The 16,964-nt window shown below is 43.1% G+C and overlaps 1 protein-coding gene across 1 annotated transcript in view; it reads left to right on the top strand.

The window, feature by feature from the left end:
* The first annotated feature begins 16,842 nt into the window (after positions 1-16,842).
* AFAP1L2 (actin filament associated protein 1 like 2) overlaps positions 16,843-16,964 on the top strand; it is a 269,917-nt gene continuing 269,795 nt past the window's right edge. Inside the window, exon 1 of the mRNA XM_033943435.1 lies at positions 16,843-16,916. Within this exon, the coding sequence (XP_033799326.1) occupies positions 16,901-16,916 (16 nt within the window). The 5' untranslated portion in view covers positions 16,843-16,900. The remainder of the gene's footprint in view (positions 16,917-16,964) is intronic.

The following is a 16,964-nucleotide window of genomic DNA, read 5'->3' as shown; positions in this document are numbered from 1 at the left end:
TCAGCGCTGGTTACAGAATCTGGCCCTTAGTGCTTCAGTATTATCGGCAGCCCATCCCCCAGTCCATCCCTTATCGATGCCAATTCTGAGATTTAAAAAAAGCTGCTAGTTCAGTCGCTGTTGGAACATTTATCGATTTGGTCATTAATTCTGTTGGTGTTGCCAAGAAATATGTTATCTGAAATAATTTTTTCAAGTCTGGTTTTCCTTTTCCTATTCATTTGGAGTAGTATCTACATTTGGCTAATTTTGATTGAGTTATGTACGGTATGGGGCTCATAATCAAAATAAAAAAGTCTAAAAAGTGACCTAAATGGTTGCTTGGACGATCAAAAAGCCATAACCAAAGCTGGTTTTAGACGTAGCTAAAACCAGCTTAGGCCTTTCCCCCTGCCTCTAAACGCACAAAGAGAAAAGAGGCATTTTTAGAGGAGGGGAAAGGGCGGGAGGTGGGCGGGAGGTGGGCCGACCTAGACATAGGCGTACAGCAGGTATAACCAAAGATTTAGGTAGGTTGCCTAGTTGGCACTTATACTTAGACCAAGTCAAAACAGGTTTAAGTGCCGAAAAAGGGGCCTCAGCGGCCCCAGCAACCTCCCTACCGCCTACTGCAACAATCACGGCAGGAGAGATGGCTCATCTCTCCTGCCGTGATAGCGATCCCAAGTGCCGTGTTTGGTGGTATCGCTATCACGACAGGGGAGATGAGCCATCTCTCCTGCCGCGATCATTGCTGGGGGGGGGGGAGAGGTGGATTCTGAAACTGGTGTTGTTTTTGACAGACACCGGTTTCTTAAATATTTACATAGCACCACTGGTTGTGGCTGGGAGATTTATGGCCACCTTTTTTTTTGCACATTATCTCAATATCTTAATGCTTTCCTAGGAAATATGGCTATACCTGCTCCAGTTTTAAGATACAATGTTAATGAAGATTTGATCTTGAACTTTGTGTAGTTTTATTGCTAAACTTTGAATTGATAATATCCCTGGAACAGGCGGCCTGAATCAATACGTCGTGCTCCCTCCCTGGCAGCGTTCAAATCCAAGCTAAAGGCCCACTTTTTAAAATCTGTTTTCAACTCCTAACTCCCACTCATGGCTGTCAGATACCTAGACCCACTATAATCACCCCAACCCCGAAATGTCCTGTCTAAATTAGATCGTAAGCTCTTCTGAGAAGGGACTGTCTATTGTATGTTTTCAACTCTTAACTCCCACTCACGGCTGTCAGATACCTAGACCCACCGTATCATTTCCTCTACCATAATCTCCCCAACCCCAAAATGTCCTGTCTAAATTAGATCGTAAGCTCTTCTGAGAAGGGACTGTCTATTGTATGTTTTCAACTCTTAACTCCCACTCACGGCTGTCAGATACCTAGGCCCACCGTATCATTTCCTCTACCATAATCTCCCCAACCCCAAAATGTCCTGTCTAAATTAGATCGTAAGCTCTTCTGAGAAGGGACTGTCTATTGTATGTTTTCAACTCTTAACTCCCACTCACGGCTGTCAGATACCTAGACCCACCGTATCATTTCCTCTACCATAATCTCCCCAACCCCAAAATGTCCTGTCTAAATTAGATCGTAAGCTCTTCTGAGAAGGGACTGTCTATTGTATGTTTTCAACTCTTAACTCCCACTCACGGCTGTCAGATACCTAGACCCACCGTATCATTTCCTCTACCATAATCTCCCCAACCCCGAAATGTCCTGTCTAAATTAGATCGTAAGCTCTTCTGAGAAGGGACTGTCTATTGTATGTTTTCAACTCTTAACTCCCACTCACGGCTGTCAGATACCTAGACCCACCGTATCATTTCCTCTACCATAATCTCCCCAACCCCAAAATGTCCTGTCTAAATTAGATTGTAAGCTCTTCTGAGAAGGGACTGTCTATTGTATGTTTTCAACTCTTAACTCCCACTCACGGCTGTCAGATACCTAGACCCACCGTATCATTTCCTCTACCATAATCTCCCCAACCCCAAAATGTCCTGTCTAAATTAGATTGTAAGCTCTTCTGAGAAGGGACTGTCTATTGTATGTTTTCAACTCTTAACTCCCACTCACGGCTGTCAGATACCTAGACCCACCGTATCATTTCCTCTACCATAATCTCCCCAACCCCGAAATGTCCTGTCTAAATTAGATCGTAAGCTCTTCTGAGAAGGGACTGTCTATTGTATGTTTTCAACTCTTAACTCCCACTCACGGCTGTCAGATACCTAGACCCACCGTATCATTTCCTCTACCATAATCTCCCCAACCCCAAAATGTCCTGTCTAAATTAGATTGTAAGCTCTTCTGAGAAGGGACTGTCTATTGTATGTTTTCAACTCTTAACTCCCACTCACGGCTGTCAGATACCTAGACCCACCGTATCATTTCCTCTACCATAATCTCCCCAACCCCAAAATGTCCTGTCTAAATTAGATTGTAAGCTCTTCTGAGAAGGGACTGTCTATTGTATGTTTTCAACTCTTAACTCCCACTCACGGCTGTCAGATACCTAGACCCACCGTATCATTTCCTCTACCATAATCTCCCCAACCCCAAATGTCCTGTCTAAATTAAATTGTAAGCACTTCAGAGCAGGGACTGTCTATCGTATGTTAAAATGAATAGCGCTGCATACGCCTTTCAGCGCTTTAGAAATAATAAATAGTAGTAGTAGTAACGAGTGTGTAACCAATATGTTAATCGCATAGTTTTATGCAGTATATAAATTGTTAATTAAATAAATAAATCACTCGAGATAGTAGAAAAACTAGAAATATCACAAAAAAACAAGCGCTGCTGCTTATTGAAACTTCAAACAACAATCATGTATTATATCAGTGGTCTCAAACCTAAACCTTTTGCAGGGCCACATTTGGGATTTGTAGGTACTTGGAGGGCCTCAGAAAAAAATAGTTAATGTCTTATGAAAGAAATGACAATTTTGCATGAGGTAAAACTCTTTATAGTTTATAAATCTTTCCTTTTGGCCAAGTCTTAATAATAATATTGTCATTTATATGATCAAGAAACTGTTTTATTTTACTTTTGTGATTTTGATAAACATACCGAGGGCCTCAAAATAGCACCTGGCGGGCCGCGAGTTTGAGGCCACTGAGTTAAGGGGAACAGTTAATCTGCTGGCTGGGTTGAAGGGCAGAGGGGAGAACAGGACAATCAAGCCATTGTGACATCACTGATGAGGCTGGCTCTTATTGGTGGAATGAGGCATTATGACATCACAATCTCAGCTCTGCTTCCCAAAGGCAAACAGGATGTCATGGTTACAGTTTAGCCAGTGGTCTCCAACTCCAACCCTTTGCAGGGCCACATTTTGGATTTGGAGGTACTTGGAGGGCCTCAGAAAAAAAGAGTTAATGTCTTATGAAAGAAATGACAATTTTGCATGAGGTAAAAACTCTTTAAAGTTTGTAAATCTTTCCTTGTGGCTACATCTTAATAATAATATTGTCATTTATACCTAAAGAGACATACGATCAAGAAACTTTTATTTTACTTTTGCGATTATGATAAACATACCTAGGGCCTCAAAATAGGACCTAGCGGGCAGCGTGTGGAACGGGCTACTGGGATTGATGGACCATTGGTCTGACCCAGTAAGGCTATTCTTATGTTTGAGGCCTCCCAGACCTTGCTGCATTGTCGGTCTCGAAATCTCTACGCTGAAAGTCTGCACGCCACTTCTTCACTGTGGAGTATGAAGGGGCATTTGTCACTCAATGTTTGCCTCATGCATTCGTGGAGTGTGGAGGGGGGGTCACCCCTCCTCCTCTCTGCCCCCCTTCCCGCTCCTCCTTCTGCCACGCGCGTACTCCTTCCCCCGTACCTTTTTTAATTCAGCGTGAGCAGCCACCGACTTTCTGCCTGCGTTGGCTTCGGCGCTCTCTCTGACGTGTCTTCTGGGACCCGCGCCCAGGAAGTCACATCAGAAAGAGTGCTGAAGCCCACGTGGGCAGTAAGTTGGTAACTGCTCTCACTGAAGATAAAAAGGTAAGGATCAGGGGCATGTGGGCGTGGCAGGAGGTGGGAAAGAGGGCGGAGAGAGGCACCACCACCGCAGGCATCACTTACCCTAACTACGCAACTGAATATCTTTCCTGGTTTGTTTGTTTTTTAGGGTGAGTGGTCCATTTTTTTCATTCGCAGGTGTAAAAAAAAAGGAAGAAAAGAGAAGTTAGTTTTCTTTTTTAAAAAAAAAAATCTTTATTCATTTTTAAATCTTATAAGTGTGACATCAAATAATAACATTTTAACTTAAATACAACAAGTTTCCAAGTTTATTAGTTCTTAATATCCCGACCATCAAACAAATATCTGACCGGTTAACAATAAAATTAAATAAGAGATTAATAATAGTAACGAGAAATTAAAGATTGTAGAAAGTGCGTAGGAATATCTGAATTGAACATAAATGACAAAGACTAGACAAACTAGAAAGTGAGGGTAGTGGGGGAGGAATGGGAAAAAGTTACATTGTTTAGATGAAATGGAGAAAGTGGGGAGGGGATAAAACATAAGGGTGAGGGCATGTTGTGGTTATATATACTTGCTTGAAGAAACAAGGAAGAAAATGAGAAGAAGAAGAAAAAAAAAGAAAAAAAAACATGGAGAGGATGAAAAAAAGGAAAAAAAAAAGAATCTAAGTTTGGTTGAATGCGTCCCGAAATAAAAAAGTCTTTAGGTTAGTCTTGAATTTGGCTAATTGTAGTTCGTCGCGGAGGTATTGTGGCAGAGAGTTCCATAATGTAGGGGCAGTTACGTGTATAATAGAAATCTTTTAGGGACGGTATGAATAGAAGTTTTTGGTCAGATGATCTTAATGTGCGAGGAGAACTTTGTGGTATAAGGAGTTTATCAAGAAATAAAGGTTGGTGAGAGAGTTTGATTTTAAAAGAAAGTAAAATGATTTTATAGGTGATGCGGTGGGAGATAGGGAGCCAATGAGCTTCTTTTAGGAGTGGAGTAACATGGTCGAATCTACTTTTTTTATGAATAAGTTTTATTGCGGTATTTTGTATTAATTGTAGACGTCGTAGTTCTTTTTGGGGGAGGCCGTTGAGAAGAGAGTTGCAATAGTCTAAGTGAGAGATTACTAAAGAATGGATCAGAATGGTAATTGAGTCAGTATCCAGTATGGAAATTAATGATCGAATGATGCGGAGTTTATAGAAGCAGACTTTTACGACTGAACTAATATGATCATGGAAAGTTAGATCTCGATCAAAGATGACACCCAGTAGTTTAATTTTAGTTTCCATGAGTAGTGGAATAGATTTAATAGAGATTGTTCCCAATAGAGATTCGGATGTTTTGATTGGGAATAGGAGTCCACGGGATTTATCAATATTGAGTGAGAGTTTGTTTGAGTAGAGCCAGTCATTTATATTATCCAATTTATTGTTTATATCTTTTATGTCTGAGAAGTTAGTAGAATTGATTGGGTGAAGGAGTTGTATATCGTCAGCATAGGCGAAAATTGTAAATCCTATAGATTGTGCTAAAGTAAGAAGAGGGGAAAGAAATATATTAAATAGTAGTGGAGATAGAATTGAGCCTTGTGGGACTCCGAAGGTTTGTAAAATGGTTGAAGAGATTTCGTTTTTTACAAGAACTTTAGAGCTGTGTTCGTGAAAGTAAGATATAAACCAAGAAAGTGCAGAGCCTGTAATACCACAGTCCTTTAATCTGGTGATAAGAAGAGAGTGGTCGATAGTGTCGAAGGCTGCGGACAAGTCGAGAGAGATTAAAAGAACGGATTTTTGATGGTCGTGATAACTTAATATTCTTCAATAATCCATCTTAAAATTTATCTCTCCCCTCCCCTATTCCATTACAATTTTTAAATCACATAAAGGCATATAATAAATTCCTTCTAAACATTCTTTATAATTATACAAAGACCAAAAACCACCCCTCCCCCATCCTTGGACATATACAATTAATGGGAAAAAAGGTATATACTCATTACAATAATTTGTTAAAGGCTCCCAAACATCTTGAAATTTTCTGCTGTGTAGACATTACCCTTTCCATTTTATATATATGACATAAAGAATTCCACCAGAAATTATAATTCAATCTATTCCAATTCTTCCAATTACTCGTAATCTGTTGTATGGCAACCCTGGTCATAATAAGTAAAAGCTTATTATTGTTCGTAGATATTTGGCTCTTAGCCCTCATTGACATGCCAAATAGTATAATATCATACGATAATGCCACCGGATTTTCTAATAAACATTCAACAGATTACGAGTCATTGGAAGAATTGGAATAGATTGAATTATAATTTCTGGTGGAATTCTTTATGTCATATATATATAAAATGGAAAGGGTAATGTCTACACACCAGAAAATTTCAAGATGTTTGGGAGCCTTTAAGAGAAATTAGTTTTCGATGCACTCGACTCATTGGTAGTACAATGAGTTCCTGCAACAGCAGCATATCAGTAGATAAGTTATTGAAGTAAGATCATCTTTTCTTTTATCATTAAGACCCTTGACGTTCAATGAAATAAGATTAAAGGTCATATTATTTGAATTAGTTGATGCTTTATGAGAATTTTTCAAACAAATTTCCAAACTAGATATTGGCTTATCTTGTAGTGTATTAGCGGAAGGTACGAGTTACATGTTTTCAAAAACAGTGCACTTCTGTTAGGATCAGGTGGGAAATCTACAACATGCAAAATCATTCACCAGGAAGCAAATATTGTCAAATTTATTGTACAAGTGAGAACATATTAATAAACTCCTGTTGACATATGAGAAGATGAGCGTCATCTGCAAAGTATTGGTTTAAAAAAAATGAAATAGTAGAGTAATATTTATACCGAAATTCAAACGTAATTCGAACAGTGGTAAGATGACAGTACCATAAGATTCTAATTTTCTGCAGTGCGCAATAAAAAGTCCCATTGTAACCAAGAATTTCCCATGAACTTGCTAGTCAAATGAGTTTATTTGTATCAGGATGGAGTCAGTCTAGAGGAAGGCTACTAAAATGGTGTGTGGTCTTCATGATAAGGCATATAGGGACAGACTAAAAGATCTAAATCTTTATACTTTGGAGGAAAGGCAGGAGAGGGGAGATATGATGGAGACGTTTAAATACCTATGTAATGTAAATGCACATGAGTCGAGTCTCTTTCATTTGAAAGGAAGCTCTGGAATGAGAGGGCATAGGATGAAGTTAAGAGGTGACAGGCTCAGGAGTAATCTAAGGAAATACTTTTTTACAGAAAGGGTGGTAGATGCGTGGAACAGACTGTGTCTGAATTCAAAAGGGCCTGAGATAGGCACGTGGGATCTCTTGGAGAGAGGAAGAGATAATGGTTACTGCAGATGGGCAGCTCTATGACCTCACAATGCAGGTGCACAGAGCCTTAGCCTATAGGAAGAGGAGATGCAAATGTTAAGAGCCTTAGCCAATAGGGAGAGGGGAGATATGATAGAGACGTTTAAATGCCTACGTGGTATAAATGCACCCGAGTCGAGTCTCTTTCATTTGAAAGGAAACTCTGCAGTGAGAGGGCATAGGATGAAGTTATGAGGTGATAGGATCCGGAGTAATCTAAGGAAATACTTTTTTACAGAAAGGGTGGTAGATGCGTGGAACAGTCTCCCAGAAGAGGTGGTAGAGACAGACACTGTGTTTGAATTCAAGAGGGCCTGGGATAGGCACATGAGATCTCTCAGAGAGAGAAAGAGATAATGGTTACTGCGGATGGGCAGACTGGATGGGCCATTTGGCCTTCCTCTGTCTCATGTTTCTATGTGAGAAAGGACTGAGCAATAATTGGAAATTAGTAAAACAGTGAAAATATCTTATGCAGATGATTAAATTGAAGCAACATAAGAACAGCCTTACTGGGTCAGACCAATGGTCCATCAAGCCCAGTAGCCCATTCTCACGGTAGCCAATCCAGGTCACTAGTACCTGGCCAAAACCCAAGGAGTAGCAACATTCCATTCAGAATCCTAAAGAATAGCAAGATTCTAGAATCCCAAAGAGTAACAAAAGATTCCGAAACCCCAAAGAGTAGAAACATTCCTTGCTACTGATATAGGGCAATCAGTGGCTTCCCCCGTTTCTTTCTCACAAAAAGCAGTTACACTCCCCCCTCCATATTGATGGGTTTTGCATTCACAACTTCGGTTATTCGCGAGTCTCTCCTCCCAGACCTCTCCACGCCTTACTTTTAAAGTCTTGTGGTCTAGTGATAAAGCGGGGCAGGAGCAATCTTCCTATGCCCCTGCACTATGCAGAGCACTGATCAAAAATGACAGCCATGAGTTCTCACAGTCTCTCAAGACTGCAGCGGGAACTCATGGCAGCCATTTTTTATCATGGTTCTGCATGCAGGAGTGTAGAAAGATTGCTCCTGCCCCGCTTCATCACTACACCACCAGGATTTGAAAGTAAGGTATAGGGAGGGGTATAGAGAGGTCTAGGAATTGGGTTTGAGGCAGAGGTGGTTCAGAGTCAGCCCTAAAAATTATTTGCAATTTTTTTCTTATTCGCAAGGGGGCTGTGAACCTAACCCCTGTGAATATGGAGGGGGGGGGAGTGTATTAATAATTGTAGGGGCATTGTCATCTTCAATACTCAGACTTTATCGATAGCAGTCGGGTATTATTCTTCAATTAAAGCTGCAAGATTGAGAGGATTAGTAAAGTCTACTTTGGAGGAAAGGTGGGAAAGGGGAGATATGATGGAGATGTTTAAATACCTACGTGATATAAATGCACATGAGTTGAGTCTCTTTCATTTGAAAGGAAACTCTGCAATGAGAGTGCATAGGATGAAGTTAAGAGGTGATAGGCTCCGGAGTAATCTAAGGAAATACTTTTTTACAGAAATGGTGGTAGATGCGTGGAACAGTCTCCCGGAAGAGGTGGTGGAGACAGAGACTGTGTCTGAATTCAAGAGGGCCTGGGATAGGCATATGGGATCTCTTAGAGAGAGAAAGAGATAATGGTTACTGTGGATGGGCAGACTGGATAGGCCATTTGGCCTTTATCTGCCATCATGTTTCTATGTTTGGCTTTAGAAGGTAATCCCTATTTTCGCAGGGTAGAAATCTATTTCCCATTCGTTTTAGTTGAAGCCTAAGTTCTACTAATTTCTTCCTTGTGCTTAGTAAGGTCTGGGGCAAACAACAACATATTTCCTTCAAATTTTAAAGGGGCCGATGTTTTTGCTTTCTGCATTATTTCTAGCAATTGTGGGTATTGAAAAAATTTCATAATAACAGGACGTGGAAACTTGTTGTTAGACAATTGGGATGTTGGTGTTCGATGGGCCCTTTCTGTTTCCAGGTCTTTATCAAAGTTTATGTTTAATAACGAAGAAATTAATTTTCTTATAAATTGTATTATGTCACATCCCTCCCTGCCTTTGGGAAGGCCTAAGATTCTCAGGTTGTTGCGTCGCACATTATTCTTCACGTACTCAAGCTCTTGTTCAAGTTGCAAAATGCTTTTCACTTGTTTTAGCAACAATTTTATATTTTCTCCAGTGACAGATGTTTTTATTTCTAAGTTGGTAATATGTAATTTAAATGGAGATACCTCATTGGTTATGTTTATGATTTCCTCTTTGATCTCTGCTGTGTCATCTTTAGTTTCACGCCTAATTTCCTTAAGGGCCTTAATTTCTTCACGTATATCTAGCTTGGCGCCATACTCGGGATTTGGAAGCGCAGTTTTTGAAGGAGATTCTGTCCCTGGTTTATGTCTTTTACCTGATTTGGAAGATGCCATCTTAATTGATGTTCACACTTCTTCTAGTTGCACAGTGTGGAGAATCAAGAGAAGCGTGCTTCTTATGCCACCATCTTCATTGTTTCAGATCATTGAGTGAACAATGTTGACGAAAAGTATGGAATTTTCAAGTGTGGAACTCCGAGCTATCATCTTGCCACTGTTCAAATTACGTTGAATTTCGGTATAAATATTACTCTATTATTTCATTTTTTTTAACCAATACTTTGCAGATGACACTCATCTTCTCATATGCCAACATGAGTTTATTAATATGTTCTCACTTGTACAATAAGTTTGACAATATTTGCTTCCTGGTGAATGATTTTGTATGTGGTAGATTTCCCACATGATCCTAACAGAAGTGCATTGTTTTTGAAGACACGTAACTCGTACCTTCCGCTAATACACTACAAGATAAGCCATTATCTAGTTTGCAAATTTGTTTGAAAAATTCTCATAAAGCATCAACTAATTCAAATAATATGACCTTTAATCTTATTTCATTGAATGACAAGGGTTTTAATGATAAAACAAAAGAAAAGATGATCTTATTGATATACTACTGTTGCAGGAAACCAGTGGTGTAGTAAGGGTGAGAGGTGCCCCTCCCCACCCCTTTCTCCTCACCCCTTCACTGATCCCCCTTGCCATGATTGCGCCCCCCCCCCCTTCCCCCATCCCCATCTCAAGCATTTTTCCCTGTCTGTCCCGGCGGGCTCCCCCATCCCTTTAGAAGTAACAATTCAAGGTGCTCCTTGCGACCCCAGCGGCTCTCCCTCTGATGTCACTTCCTATTCGCAGCTGATGAGGAACGCAATGAAGTTGTTGCTGGTGGCGGTGGACAAGAAGAGGTACAGGGGAAAGGAAGGGCGGCGTGTGTGTGGTGAGGGGAGGAGTGGGAGGGGGCGGAGGGGAAGAGGGATGCTGATGCCCCCACCAACATGGCGCCTGGGGCAAACCACCCCCTTTGCGTCCCCTAACTATGCCACTGCAGGAAACTCATCTTACTGCCAATGCTTGAGTGCTTTGAAAATTAACTGGTCCTTACTTCCTTTTTCTCCCCTGCACCTGAAAAAATAAATGGATGACTCACACTAATATGAAGGAGAGAATGTGGGGCAGTGGTTAAAGCTACAGCCTCAGTACCCTGAAGTTTTGGGTTCAAACCCACACTGCTCCTTGTGACCCTGGGCAACTCACTTAATCCCCCCCATTGCCCCAGGTACATTAGATAGATTGTGAGCTCACGGGGACAGACAAGGAAAATGCTTGAATACCTGAATAAAATTTATGTAAACCATTCTGAGCTCCCCTGGGAGAGCAGTATAGAAAATGGAATAAATAAATAGTGTGAAAAGTTTTAGCCTCTGATAACCAGAGCTGGTATTGTGACATCATAATGCCTCATTCCACCAATAAGAGCCAACCTCATCAGTGATGTCACAATGGCTTTATTGTCCTAGACTTGGCTCACTTTTGCTGCATTTTGATTTCTAGAGTGGTGCAGTGGTTAAAGCTACAGCCTCAACACCCTGGGGTTGTGGGTTCAAACCCACCCTGCTCCTTGTGACCCTGGGCAAGTCACTTAATCCCCCCATTGCCCCAGGTACATTAGACAGATTGTGAGCCTGCCGGGACAGGCAGGGGAAAATGCTTGAGTACCTGAATAAATTCATGTAAACCATTCTGAGCTCCCCTGGGAGAACAAGATAGAAAACGGAATAAATAAATAAAAAACAGGAAAGATATTATTATTTTCTCCTCATCTCAGGATTGCCAGGACAGATGGATCAAAATGAATGTTTGCAGTAATCACCAACAGATATCTACTGTATACTCAATATTTATACACCTAACCCTGATTCACTAGAATTCTTCTGCAAAAACACTGAACAACTCGTATATGAACCTAATTCACATTATATAATTGGTGGTGACTTTAACATATTGAACCCTGAGATTTATTTATTCCATTTTCTATGCCGTTCTCCCAGGGGATCTCAGAATGGTTTACATTAATTTATTCAAAGTTCTCAAGCATTTTTCCCTGTCTGTCCCGGCGGGCTCACAATCTATATAATGTACCTCGGGCAATGGGGGGGGGGGGAGGGGTTAAGTGACTGGCCCAGGGTCACAAGGAGCAGTGTGGGTTTGAACCCACAACCCCAGGGTGCTGAGGCTGTAGCTTTAACCACTGCACCACTCTAGAAATCAAAATGCAGCAAAAGTGAGCCAAGTATAGAACACTGAAGCCATTGTGACATCAGTGATGAGGTTGGCTCTTATTGGTGGAAGGAGGCATTGTGACATCACAATCTCAGCTCTGGTTACCAGAGGCTGAAACGTTTCACACTATTTATTCAATTTTCTATACCGCTCTCCCAGAGGATCTCAGAATGGTTTACATGAATTTATTCAGGTACTCCAGCATTTTCCCTGTCTGTCCTGGCAGTCTCACAATCTATCTAATGTACCTGGGGCAATGGGGGGATTAAGTGACTTGCCCAGGGTCATAAGGAGCAGTGCGGGTTTGAACCCACAACCTCAGGGTGCTGAGGCTGTAGCTGTAACCACTGCACCACACTCTCTTCTTGGTTGAGCTCCAAGGCCTACAATGTGGGCGTCCTGCCCTGGGGAGGATTTTTTAAAAATAAAACACGCATCTCAATTTGCTGCCCAACAGCGGAAGGACATCCATCACCGCCTGCCATCGAGACGCATGTTTTTGAGATTCAGGCGCTATGTGCATTAGTACATGATACAATAATTAAAGTAATTTCAGTATCAGGCCATAATACTTATGCTTACGGTCGACACACTCAATCAACCTGGTAAACAATGGAGATATAAAAATGCCTTACTGCATGAAAACAGATTTAAAGAACATATCATACATTCGATTAATGAATATTTTACATTAAATAATCCCCAAAGAAACAAACTGGACTAACACAAAGGCAGTAAAAGGGGCCAAAAGAGACTACGAGGAAAAAATAGACAAGGAGGCGAAAAACTTTAAGCCGTTCTTTTGATATATTAAGGGGAAACGACCCGCGAAGGAAGCGGTGGGACCGTTGGATGACCATGGAATAAAGGGAGTGCAAAAGAAGGACGAAGCAATCGCTGACAAACTGAACACATATTTACCGAAGAGGATATACACAGCATACCGGAACCCATCAGGCTAGATGCTGGAAACGAAGACGGGAAACTGACAGAGTTGACGGTCAGTCTAGAAGAGGTATGCAGGCAGACTGATAGTCTCAAGAGCAATAAATCCCTGGGACTGGAGGGCATCTATCCAAGGGTCATCAAGGAACTGAAAGGGACTATAGCTGAACTGCTTCAACTAATAGCCAATCTGTCGATCAAATTGGGAAAGATTCCAGAAGACTGGAAGGTGGCGAATGTTACGCCGATCTTCAAAAACTAGAGGCCTCTCCGGAGTCTGTTATAGGGGAAAACACCCTCCAGGGATTCAAGACAAAGTTGGACAAGTTCCTGCTCAACTGGAAAGTACGCAGGTGAGGCTGGACTCATTTAGAGCACTGGTCTTTGACCTGGGGGCCGCCGCGTGAGCGGACTGCTGGGCACGATGGACCACTGGTCTGACCCAGCAGCGGCAATTCTTATGTTCTTAAAAGTGAGCCACGTATAGGACAATCAAGCTATTGTGACATCAGGGATGAGGTTGGCTCTTATTGGTGGAATGAGGCATTATGACATCACAATCTCAGCTCTGGTTACCAGAGAGTGAAAGTCTTCACACTACCAGGGGGCGCTGAAAAGTTCTCAGCCCAACCAGGAAGAGAATTACATGGATATGGTTCAATCAATGATCTGAAACCGTGTCAAAACATCGAATTTTGATTCTGCAAATTGGCACCTAACGAAATAGAATACTCTTTTTAGCTACAGTGGCAAAATAACACTTAGAATTTAGGACGTTGGTTGGTTGGGCTGAGACCTTTTCAGCACCCCCCTCATATTTAACTTTTTTAAGCTATCACAGGAACAGCTGCATTCAGAAGATGCCAGTTGCTAGGTGGGTCCCTATCTGTGCAGTGTATTACACAGATAAATAAACCTCTGGGCGATGATTCGCTGGCCCTAAAGCTGGCCAGATGTTTTTGCAGCATATGAAATGTGTTGAAAGTAGGGGTGTCTCCAGATTTCAGTCTGTCTGGGATTTGTGCTAAAAAGATGACATGGTACCTGTTAAATTTTGCTTCTGGTACACACAGTGCATTTAACCTGCAAAGACAAATCAAGGTGGGACAAAGGGAGTTTAAAACTGTAGTGTTGTGTGAGAGATCCATGAGGCTTGGACCTGATTCCTGCCATAGAGCAGGGGTCATACCCTCCAAAAAAAAGGCAGCGTTCTTTTATTTATTCAGTTTTCTAGACTGTTCTCCCGGGGGAGCTCAGAATTGTTTACATTCATTTATTCAGGTAATGAAGCATTTTTCCCTGTCTGTCCTTGTGGGCTCATAATCTATCTAATGTACCTGGGACAATTGGGGGGGGGGGGTTAAGTGACTTGCCCAGGGTCACAAAGAGCAGCGTGGATTTGAACCCACAACCTCAGGGTGCTGAGGCTGTAGCTTTAACCACTGCACCACTCTAGAAATCAAAATGTAGGAAAAGTGAGCTAAGTATAGAACAATGAAGCCATTGTGACATCACTGATGAGGTTGGCTCTTATTGGTGGAAGGAGGCATTATGATGTCACAATGCCAGCTCTGGCTTTTGCGGAAAGCATAGAACTGATGGTGCCATGGCTGGTAGTAGGTGGGAAGGCACCGGTGCATGTGTGTTACGGCCAGTCTTTTAATCTCTTAAAGTGACAGTTCACTATAAATGGTCTGTGCTGGGTTCCGTGGATGACGTTATCCACATGTGAGAATATGCTGCCCGCTTGTCCTGGGATAATCCTCTATAATAAAATCCTAAGCGTGCATGTGCACTTAGGACGGCATGTTTCCTGCCACCATGGTCCCTGGGTCATTGCCGAATTTGATTTTCGAACATGGAGGCAGGGAACATGCCAGCGACTCACCCCTCCTGCCCTCACTCCGTCTAACAGCGGTGTCAAATTTGCGGCCCCCCAGGAACCGTTCTGCGGCCTGTGGTCTGGCCGGCTCCCTTACCCTTGCTGAAGTTATTTTGAAGTTCAAAGCCGCTGCCATGGCTCCTCTCACGAGGCACACCTGCGTCGGAAGTCTCTCTGATGTCACGTCAAAGAGAAGACTTCCTATGCAGGTTTGGATTGTGAGAGGAGCTGCGGCGGCAGCTTTAAACTCAAAAATAACTTCAGCAGGGGTAAGGGAGCCAGCCAGAAAAGCTGCTGCATAGGGAAGTGGGGTGGGGGAGGGAAATGCTGCTGCTGCTGCACAGGAAAATGGAGGGTGAGGGAAATGCTGCTGCTGCACAGAGAAATGGATGGGGAGGGATGCTGCTGCTGCTGCACAGAGAAGTGGGGGGGGAGGAGGGAAATGCTGCTGCTGCACAGGGAAGGGTGGTAGGGAAGTGGGGTGGGGGAGGGAAATTCTGCTGCACAGGGAAATGGAGGGGAGGGAATGCTGCTGCTGCTGCTGCACAGGGAAGTGGGTGGGGGGAAGGGAAATGCTGCTGCTGCACAGGGAAGGGTGGGAGGGAAATGCTGCTGCTGCACAGGGAAGGGTGGGAGGAAAATGCTGCTGCTGTGGTGGTGGGGGGAAAGGGAAAGGGAGCCAGGGAGCAAACTTGCTTTGCTTTGGGGGGAGGGGTATGCTGGGGGAGCAGGAAGCAATCTTGGTTTGCTTTTGGGGGGAGACAGAAGGGGGGCTACGGAGAAAGACAATGAAAGGCAGGCAGGCAGGCAGGGGGCCATGGAGAGAGACAGAAAAACAGGCAGGCAGCGCACGAGAACGAAAGACAGTGGGCAGGGAGAGAGACAGAAAGAAAGACAGACAGACAAAGGAGACCAGAGAGAGAAACAGACAGAAAGAAAGACAGACAAAGGGGGCCAGGGAGAGAGAAAGACAGACAGACAGGGGGCAGGGAGAGAGACAGAAAGAAAGACAGACAGCGGGAGGTTGAGAGAGAGAAAGAAAGAAAGATAGACAGCGGGAGGGAGAGAGACAGAAAGAAAGGAAGGAAGAAAGAGACAGGGGCAGGGAGAGAGACAGACAGATAAAGGGGACCAGGGAGAGGGACAGACAGAAAAAAAGATAGACAGCGGGAGGGAGAGAGACAGAAAGAAAGGAAGAAAGAAAGAAAGAAAGACAGACAGACATCTACGGGCTTAAACACTAGTCAACAATATTCTGATTACTATTTGCAATTCCAAATCAACAGTTTCACAATTCAAAAAAAAAGACAACTAAGCTTGATAAAATGAGATATTACAGTTTAATATGGACAGTCTCCCATAAATATTATGGGCTGTGTCATGTAACGAGGAACAACAGTAAGAGAACAAAACCCAGGTTTAATATTGATTTCTGGATCTCAATTTTTGCAGCTTCATCTTTGTCGTACCCACAAATCCCAAAATCAAAGCCACAGGGGCAAAGGGACGGGGACAGAGAGGGCACACTTAGGTCTCGAGTCACTAAACCTTCTAATTACTGTTGGGGGTGGGGCTCTTTTTTCTTTTTAGTACCACTGCAAAATGCACATCTGGATATGTGGAAAGAAGAGCTAAATCCCTTCTAATGGACTTGGGACGGTGATGTCTTTTGCTGGGGCACCAAGAACTGGGTGTGCCCCCTCCGCCCCCCCCCCCCCACCCAGTTTGAAAGTGTTCCTGAAGGAGAATGTTTCTAAGAGGAACTCAACAAGCTGGGGGTCTCCCATATCGTCTTATTCCTTGTACAAGGCATTCTTCTGTCTCAGAAAAGGGGACTGTCCTGCCCGGCCCCCTCCCTCCACCAAAGCAGCTATTATCAGCACTCCCCCCTCCCGAAGGCAGCCAGACAGTGGTCTGGGACTGCCCCAGTGCTGGAGAGCTGCTGCTAGCTGGGAGGGGCCAGGCGCACAACTGGGAGCAGAGCGGCAGAGTCTCAGCCACAGCTGAAGCAGCTGCACTCTGGGCAACAGCTGGGCGTCCTGTCGCTGGACCCGATGGAGAAATTTCGAGGTAGGGAACGAGCAGAGGTTGTACTTTGTGTCTTCTCCGTTCCTACTG

Source organism: Geotrypetes seraphini, chromosome 4, assembly GCF_902459505.1.
Source record: "Geotrypetes seraphini chromosome 4, aGeoSer1.1, whole genome shotgun sequence".
NCBI lineage: Eukaryota > Metazoa > Chordata > Amphibia > Gymnophiona > Dermophiidae > Geotrypetes > Geotrypetes seraphini.
Note: the sequence above shows the minus strand (reverse complement) of the source record. Positions and strands in the feature narration are given on the sequence as shown.